Source organism: Drosophila hydei, unplaced genomic scaffold (genome assembly GCF_003285905.1).
Source record: "Drosophila hydei strain 15085-1641.00,03,60 unplaced genomic scaffold, DhydRS2 tig00008138-arrow-arrow-pilon, whole genome shotgun sequence".
Taxonomy (NCBI): Eukaryota; Metazoa; Arthropoda; class Insecta; order Diptera; family Drosophilidae; genus Drosophila; species Drosophila hydei.
Window position 1 is genome coordinate 95552 of NW_022045846.1, and position 8999 is coordinate 104550.

The following is an 8999-nucleotide window of genomic DNA, read 5'->3' on the forward strand; positions in this document are numbered from 1 at the left end:
TATATAAATGTATATGTATTTGGAGTTTTTACATAATCGAACGTTAAATGTTCGATGTTTCCGTTAAAATAGAAAATCTAACTAAATTCTAAAGACTAACAATCGAGCATTCTTAGGGACAGGCAGTGCCATTTGTTGTGTCCGCCTGACCTAGCTGACTAAGGCAAAAACTTTGGTCAACTTACGAACTTGGCAAGTTGGCAAAATTTTCATTTTCAGTGCAGCTTTTCGTCAAAACTTCTGCTGAATGATGGCGCCAAAAATAATGAAAAGGCATCGATTGATTTCAGAGCAAACTATTTGCGTCGAACAAACTACGAGCCGAATGCGAATCGAGTGCCTCCCACAGCTGTCGCAGCTGTCTCAACTGTCTCTGCTGGCTCAGCTAGCGACAGCTTACGGTGATTCAGGGGCGCCATATAGTAAATTGTCCAGCTTTAATTTGTTTATCTTGTCGGCAGTGGGTGCCCCGTGACCGGGCCGTCCCCAAAACGTTTCGAATGTGTCGAAATGCTGATTGCACAAGTCTCGGTCTCTCTGCCTCGAGACGCTGACCGAGCGCCGTTTCTGTGAAATTTGCACATTCAAATCGTGCAGATAGCGCATATCGGCGGCCGTTTGTATCCTGCACGGATGCCCCGGTTGTGGGTCGATCAAAGTTGATATTACATTGTTGATTGTTGGTTGTTGTATCGATAGATCAGTTGTTTGTTTTCAAAGTAATCATTTCGGTTTGGGTTTCGGTTTGGGTTTCGGTTTTGCAAACGTTTTTGCACGGGGATACATAGAAGATTTGCATTATCATTTGGATATTTGTGGTTGGTTGTTCAGTTAGTTTTGGTGAGTTTGGGTTTGCTCTTTTGGTTGCTATACTTTCACTTGTATTACAATTGATATTTTCTTGCTGGATGAGCCAAAAGAAGTGATAGAGAAACCATTATAAACACAAAGATGACGCAATCATTTGCAAATTACATTCAGCTCAGCTCAGCTCAGCTTAGCCCAGCTCAGCTCAGCTCAGCTCAGCTCAAATTTGATATTTTCGCAGAGCAAGCAAATGAGTAAACGGAAATGTTAATGCAAACGGAAACAGATGATGCAGGTGCAAACACAGAGATCGAATCGGGAAATCATGAAAATGATATACGAGACAGCTACATGGGCAAACACAAAGACAACAAAGATACACAGATACAACAGTTTGGACCAGGACCAGGACTAACGTATGTGCAGGGTGAGACGCTTGAGGCAACAGGCTGGTGCTCGAGGCGGGGCTTTGTCACAGTTGCAACTGCAGCACTGCAGCTTGCAGTTGAGATTCTTGGAATGACGCTTGATGTGACTAATGTTTTTGATGATGTTACTGATGTTCTGCTCTTTGTTGGACTTTGTCTTGTGCTTGGGTGGTGCGTACCTATCATGCGAGGGCGTCCTCTTGGTCACATCCGTGCTGGAGAGGCTGATGGGTCGGTGCAGTCCGCGCCTGCGCGCCAGCAATGGCACCAGCTCAACGCCCCCTCCGCCGTTGTCCATGTTGCCATCCGGCGTAGCTATCGAGGTGCTGTTGCCGGTGCTGCCCGCGCAGAGACCGCGAGGCAGCTGGGGGCAGAGCTTGAGGGGCTTGCACTCCTTGGGCGGGGATCGCAGGCCACACGCAGGCGGCGCTGGTGTCTTTCTGGATGGTTTTAGAGGACTATTGGAGCCGTTCATGGCGGGACAGGTGCAGGTGCATAGCTCGCAACAGCGCTGCGGCTTAGGTGGCTTGTTAACTCTCGATTTGCGGAACGTGTTCTTCTCAGCGGGGGTCACCGGATTGTCCTGGTCCAGCTCCTTAAGCATTTCTTTGTTTGTCCAGCCCTGCAATCAAAATGATCTCAATCCAATAAACTCTGCTCACTTGTCATGGATCTCACCAGCGACTTCATAAAAGTGTTGCCTACTTGTTTGGGACTGCGCCACGGCTTGCCACCCGGGCCGGCCTTGCCCCACGGCTCTTTGCAGGGCTGAAATTGGGCAATGGGAAATGGGATTAATAGGACCGCGTAAGCGTGGATAGTAGCTGCCGCTCACCGGCTTTTCCAGCTTCGCCTGCAACTTCTTCTTCTGGTTCGCCAGCTTCTCCTGGAGCGGGTGCTCGCTCTCACTGTTGACCACAATCTTGTCGAGCATCGACTTGCCCTTGCAGGGCGGCGAGGGCCTGTAGCGCAGCTCAATGTCCACGTGCCCTTTATTGCGAAATGACATTGAGGGATGCTCTTTCAGTTCGATGTGAACACTCTCACCGTTGGCATTGTGGCCCAGGCTGGCGCCAGGCTTGAGCGGATGCTCCCGCTCACAGATGGTCACAGTACTACTCCGAGGGCCGCTCTCTTGCAGATGATGAATTGAATGGGCGTGAGTAAGGCGGCTGCCCGCCACAGGCGGCGGCGGATGGTGGTGATGATGATGATGATAGGCGGCCAATGGATTTTTGTGGCACTTTTTCTGCATGGTGAAGTAGTCATTGTAGCGACAAGGCTGCAGCGAGTTGATGCGATGGGCGGTCGTCTGAGGCATAGAAATGGTACGCATTATATAAGCACGGGCCGCGCCGCAGCACACAACTTACAACTGTGGGCGTCGAGTGCAGTCCGACTGCGGTAATGTCCTTACGTCGCACCTCCACATTGGGCGCCCCGCCACCTGGCCTGCCCCACGGGCAGTGCTGCAGAAACAAATCGTAGTACTGCGAAAAACACAGAGATGTTGATAACAGTCATACGTATTGTGTGTCCATTTATGGCTTTATGACTTTATCGATTTGCTCGCAGCCTATATTCGGCGCGGCACGGAACCTGGCTCGTTCTATCCCTGCCTCCATCCTTCCGCTTGTTTACGGAAATTGACAATGCCCAAGCTCCCACCTTTGTTTGTAGGTTGTTGTTATAGTTGCAAGGTGGTGCGGTTTGCTTTTCATTCACCCATTTTTATTTGCCAACTGAAATTCCGCTGGATTTAAGTCACATTCACAGTCAGAAGCACGCGAACTGATGCCAGTTTAGCTCAGTGACCGACAATGTTGCTTCTGCCTCACTGCTTGCCTTGATTACTTACGTATTGGCAAAGTCAAACTTGTCAAATGGTTTGTTGAACCAAATTCTGGCTAAGTTATTACATTTGCTTGTCGCAGGTCTTTGAACTCGACTTCAGCGTGGGTGCAAAAACTTATTTTTTGTGAAGATTCCATGCCAAACAAATTTGATAACATTTGAGAAAAGTAAGCTATAACCAGACCCAACTTATCCAATTGCTGTTAGTTTGCTTAATCTACACGGGTATGTTGGTTTTGTCCAATGTCCGTTCGTCCGTCCATCCGTTCGTTCGTCCGACCGACCAGCAGGTCCGTCCGTATGAACGGAAAACTGTTTCTGCTAGAGAAACTAGAGGCTTTTGGAATATATATGCCATAGTTGTGGAATCATAAAGGTATGTATCCAAAACGTATGTATTCACGCCCACTGGGGCGTGTTGTTAAGTAAAGAATCTTATCTTGTCTACTATCACCGAGATGCCGGCTGAGTGTCTTTTAGCTTAAATATGAGCAAAGAGATATACTCTAACCAGAAAAAATAGATATTTAAATTTATATAACTATTTCAATGTAATTTGCTGTTAGTCAAAAAAAAGTTTACTAAGTAAGTCTGCTTTGAGGTAAGACTAACCACGTCAATGGTCCTTCCATTTATCTATTGCCTTGAATACAATTTTAAACTTTTTAGAACTAATAAATAATACTTACACTAATAGCAGATCAAACTGTTTATGGGTTAGGTCTAATAGATCCGCGCTGATATTTTAAATTGAGTTTCTTCTATTGCCTAAAAGGATTTTGTTTGTTTTGATTTGCTTCTCAGATAAGGTTTTCTGGTTGCACATCCAAGATGTTGAGGGTCTCGAACATATTTGATTGTTCTAATTTATAATATATGAAGCTTGCACATGAATCTCTAACACGTTATTTAGAGTGCAAATCTATGTGTTCGCGTGAGGCTGAGGGAACAGATATAAATATCGCAGATTCCATATTTATCTGCACTTGCCTAACTTTGTTATATCTTGCTTGAACTCGTTCTATATTAATTTTATTTTATTTTATTGTTGTGGGCAGCTCGGACTGTTTTATAATAGAATTTAAATTTAGGATACACAATAAGTAATTGTTCGGAGTACAACTTTCTCGATTGCCAAACACGAAAATGTCTTTTGCCTAGGACTCTCTGAGTCAGACACTAACAAATTGTTTACTTGCCTCTCAGCTCTGAGCCAATTTTTTTAAGTCAATCAGCTGCCGAATAATAGTATTTAAAATGAGGCAACCATAGATGCTTTTAATAATGAATAATAAATAAATAAATTCCCCTAAAGCTGCTTGGAAGTTGTAGTTGTAATTTAAAGAAAACAATATTCGTAAAAATAATAATAAATAAATGAAAATGTTTTCTTCAACTGTTAAGGAATATTAATTACAAAATATAGACATTGTGTTATTATCAGAGTAGAGTTTCAATTTTTGATCATTTTTTAAACAATACTAATTTACTAAATTAACTTGTAAATGATTATTAAGAATGGTAGCAGTTGGGCTTAAGCTCCAAAGCTGAGGAAGGCACTGCCTTTGTTTCGAATAACTCACATAAATTTATTTTGCTAAAATATTTGAGGAGGTCAAAGTTCAATTGTCAAACTTGAAAGCTTATTGCTCTAAAACTGTTGTTTTGAGATTTGCCACGCCTCTTACAGGCGCCTACAAATCCACAGGAGGTATATATAGCTTATTCCTATTAAGGCTTAGATTGCACTAAAGCATTCGATATGGATTCAGTTGATTCATATTAAGCTTACTTTTACAGAGTAAATAATGTCATTGTTTTCAGTGTGAATCATAATGTTAAGGAAATCTAATTCTGCAATAATTGAGTTTAGGTATTTACCTCCTGCTTATCCTTTTCCTTGCGGGCACTTTCCTCTGCCTTGCGACGACGCCACATTCGTAGACTCTCCTCGGCATTCTTGCGTTCGACCAGGCCGCTTCTTGTCGTCGCACCACATCAGCGGATGTTGAATGTGGTCGTGGCAGAAGGTGCCCATCTCATCGCTAGTTGTCATCCTGGGGAGCAGCTGGGAAGCGGAAGTATCGCCTCGTTCGGCAAATGACGCGCTACTGAAACAGTGCCGTGGAAAAACCCAAACCTTCGACATCCAAGTCGAGTTGGCCGTCGCCTGGGCCGCGCTGATCCGTGCCAGGCACGGCTATTGGGCTCACCTTTCGGCCTGCCCAACCACTCTGGTTGTCTAGGCAGCGTCGCTAGCCAGCTAGTTATTTATAGTCTAGGTTAGGGCGGTGCACAGACTGCACGTGAGCGCGCGCTGCGCGTATGTCCTTGAAGTTGTTGTTAAGTCAGGCCAGGATTGCATTTCATTTGCGTAACTCGTTCGCCATTTAAATATTTTTGCAGTTAGGCAAACCGCCGCTGTTTGCTCTCCGCCAGCGGCTCGAGTGGTTTCTGGGCGAGGGCTTGGATATAAAATAAATTTATTTTATTGTAAACTATGCGAGCTGTGGCTTTTTGTTCAACGGCTCAACTATGGCCCAGTTGCCCCAATTTACCCAGATTCGTGCGGTTTTTGTATTTAAATAGAAAGTTGCCAAAACTATCAATATTGGCTTACGAGCTTGGAGCGTTGCAATATGCGTGCGGCCCTTTATAGTTAACGTTAACCCAATTAAGGAGCCTCGGCTAACTTGTTGATGTTTGCCAAGCCGAGCCCAGCTGTGTGCCCCGTCTGTCCTCATGTCAGCTAAACATGAATTTCCGTCCCTGAAGCCAATGTGAGCCATAGCGAGAGCCTTCCAGCTGGGTTGGTAATTAGCAGTGAGACGCTGTAGAGGTTGTTTTTATTAATTTGATTTATTCTTTGATTGACTATCGACTCGTCTGCTTAACAAAATTGCATTTTATTCAACTATTGAAATATACAAATTCCGTAATATAATTATCATTATCAAAACATTGTCAACAATATTTGCACATTTATTCTGACCAATTACCCGAGCACCAAACTGTTTTATCAACTATGCAAATGTAGTCTATCTCTAGTGAAATGGGGTTCGCTTAACACGGCTGTAAAGGTGCCTTTGGCTTAACGAGACTACTTCGAAAACCGAAACGGGGATTGAAATTAGTTTATAAATTAGAAAAGTTCTTAAATAAATTTACAATTAATTCAATCAGTTTAACCAAGATTGTTTTTAGTTTTCTTACATTGTTGGGCACAAAATAAAAACATATTTAAATTAAGACTGGGGCAGCATTGTTTAAATGAGTTATTATTTTCCTGATCAACCTTAACAATTAGTGGGGATTATATAAGAATGTTGTGCATTTCATGCACGAACGGTTCAAAGCTCAATTAAATTTAAATTAGTAAGAAGATACAAAATGTGTAAAGAAACGAAAGTATATATAAATTACAATAGGTTTGTGCTGTCCGAACGCGTTGCAAAGTGATTGAACCATTTGGGCATGAAATGTCTGAAGAACAAATCAAAATTATACATAAATTTAAGGGTAATTCATTAAGCACTGCTCTCTACATAAATATCGTTTGTTGCATTGACTAATAAACATTTTGATTGATTAACTTTTCACTGACTCTAAAGATGAACAAGGATTGTTACAATTAATAGCTCCATAAATATGCAATTCAAGTTCTTCAATTCACTTTCTTCTTCACACTTTTCTCTCATCATATTTTACAAATTTGTGTTTCTTAACAAACGTATAAACTTCAAAATCATTGCATATTCAGTTTATTAAAAATTCATTTCAAATTGTTCATATATATGTATATATATATAAACGTAGTGAGTTATTCGTTTTCGGTCTGTAAATTTGTTACAATGTTCTTCTGTGTACATTTGATGCAATTATTTACAGTGTCAATAACAATGCTTAAAACTAAATAATAAATTTTGTTTTGTTTTTTTTTGCTTCTGTGTTTTGTAGATTTTCTAGTTTCTTTTTACAAATGTTTGCTTGCTTCTCTCATTTGCTGACTTATCTAGCATTCATTACGTGTTGCCTGCCTGCTTCTAACTTAATATTACATGTGTATATATATTAATTTGTATATGTGTATGTATGCTGGATGACTCCTACTTCATGCGATTGATGACTAAGTCGGCGACAACCTGTAGGCCCTTCTGGTAGGGGGACTCCGTCAGCTCCTGTGCCAGCCGTATCGCTTCATTGCAGTGCTTCTTGGCCAGGAAACGCGTCTGCTCGAGTCCGTGTGATTTATGAACCAACTCAAAGGCCCGCTCCACATCGCCCGGCTCGCTGAAGCGACGCATAACCATCGGATTGAGCTCGGGATACTGAAACAGACAAATGAGAAATTCCAAACGAATTAAGCCATCGTTATTGGAGCGCCATCCCCACGCGCAGGTGCGACGGTTTTGAGGCTTGAATGCCAATGCAAACTATCAGACACATTAGCATTAGTCTCTATGGCCTCATGATACGCATGTATATGGCTAGTTTTTACTTTTTAACTGGCCAACTAAGCTCGCGACTGATCGGCAGAGATCGCCACTGTTTGCTGCTTTGAACGCATTGCACGCGCGCGTTTATCACGCTTCGCATATTAAACTGAGTCGAAAACACCATAGAAACGCATTTCATGGCACGCGATGCCATACTCCCAGCTAGCTGCATGATATCATCGGACACCATGCTGCTTAAGTGGGAAATGCACATAGACAGCAATGCAAACACAGTTCTGGACAATTAACAGCTGCCGTCAGTTGTATTCGCAGTGTTTGGAATTTATGTATGTACTTCGCAGTCAGGCTGTTGTCACAGCAATAAGGAAGTCTGTCGGCGGCTCACCTTTTCGCATGCAAAGAGAACCGGCGCTGTGGCCAGGCCCAGTTTTAAGTCAGCTGCCGTTGGCTTGCCCATTTGCTCCGTGGAAGAGACGAAGTCCAGCATATCGTCCACCAGCTGGAAGGCCAGGCCAATATTACGTCCATATTGAAATGCCACCTCCGCAACATTATCATCGGCCTGGCGATAACGGCGGTCTGCGAAGAACAAAAACAAATATCTCAAAGTCAGTCGCTGGCCAATCAACTCCGGCCATCCAAATGGGCACAATGACAAACGCACTCGGGCACAGCCATTCGCATAAACATTTGCTACTGCAATTTGAAATGCAATTGCTATTGCTATGGCTATTGCGATTCGATTTGCATGTCGATGGCCGGGCTTACTCACCGCCTTCAGTGCATTGGCAATCAGCGATGCGGTCTTCCTGTATGTCTTGGTCAGATAGTGCGCGAAACGCTCATTCTCCGTTTCCCTCGAGCCCAGCTGCATGAATTCACCTTGAACCAAGTCGGTTAAGATCTGAAATAGATAAAAGGCAATGGATCAATTTTGGATCTATCTGTGTCTAGTTCAAAGAGAACTCGAGACAAGCTCTAGTCCATAGTCAGAGACAGAGACTCTATTGCCAACAAATATACTCGTCTTCAGGCAGTGAACAGAGTAATAAACACTAACAAGGTGGGTGAATCAATTAAAAGACAAGCAAAAATTGTGATTTCTGTTGGGTTTTGCCAGCTGAGGCTATTTTTGCAGTTTACATAGATCCATATGTACACAGATACTGGCGGGTAACTTCCGCATGGCTTACTGTTCAAATGCAAAGGGCAAACACAGATGTGCCAAATGATCTAAGCAAATACAGTTTCATTGAGACTCTAGCCAGGATGGTTGTTGCTACGCGAAAGATATGTGCATGGCTAACGCATGCGAGGGCAACTCGAGGCGTTATCTATTATCTTTCTCTCTTTATACATTTAGAAGTTTCACTAATGAAGTTCCTAAATAATGTGAATTTTATTAGAGTTAGAGTAGTACTTCAAGGAATATATATTAGCACGCATACATATG

General features: G+C 42.9%; 2 protein-coding genes across 2 annotated transcripts; both read right to left on the minus strand.

Moving 5' to 3' along the window:
- Nucleotides 1-1157: 1157 nt before the first annotated feature.
- On the minus strand, nt 1158-5145 carry LOC115483535. The gene is given in 7 exon segments (XM_030225712.1): nt 1158-1857; nt 1914-2003; nt 2071-2225; nt 2283-2547; nt 2609-2725; nt 4971-5063; nt 5065-5145. Coding segments are annotated over 7 exon segments (1440 nt in total). The 3' UTR covers nt 1158-1218.
- Nucleotides 5146-7016: 1871 nt separating this feature from the next.
- LOC115483534 (decaprenyl-diphosphate synthase subunit 1-like) lies at nt 7017-8450 on the minus strand (the record flags this gene model as incomplete). Its single annotated transcript, XM_030225711.1, is given in 4 exon segments — nt 7017-7417; nt 7932-8113; nt 8116-8125; nt 8319-8450. Coding segments are annotated over 4 exon segments (546 nt in total), but the record flags the coding sequence as incomplete, so codon positions are not given.
- Between the last annotated feature and the right edge of the window lie 549 nt (nt 8451-8999).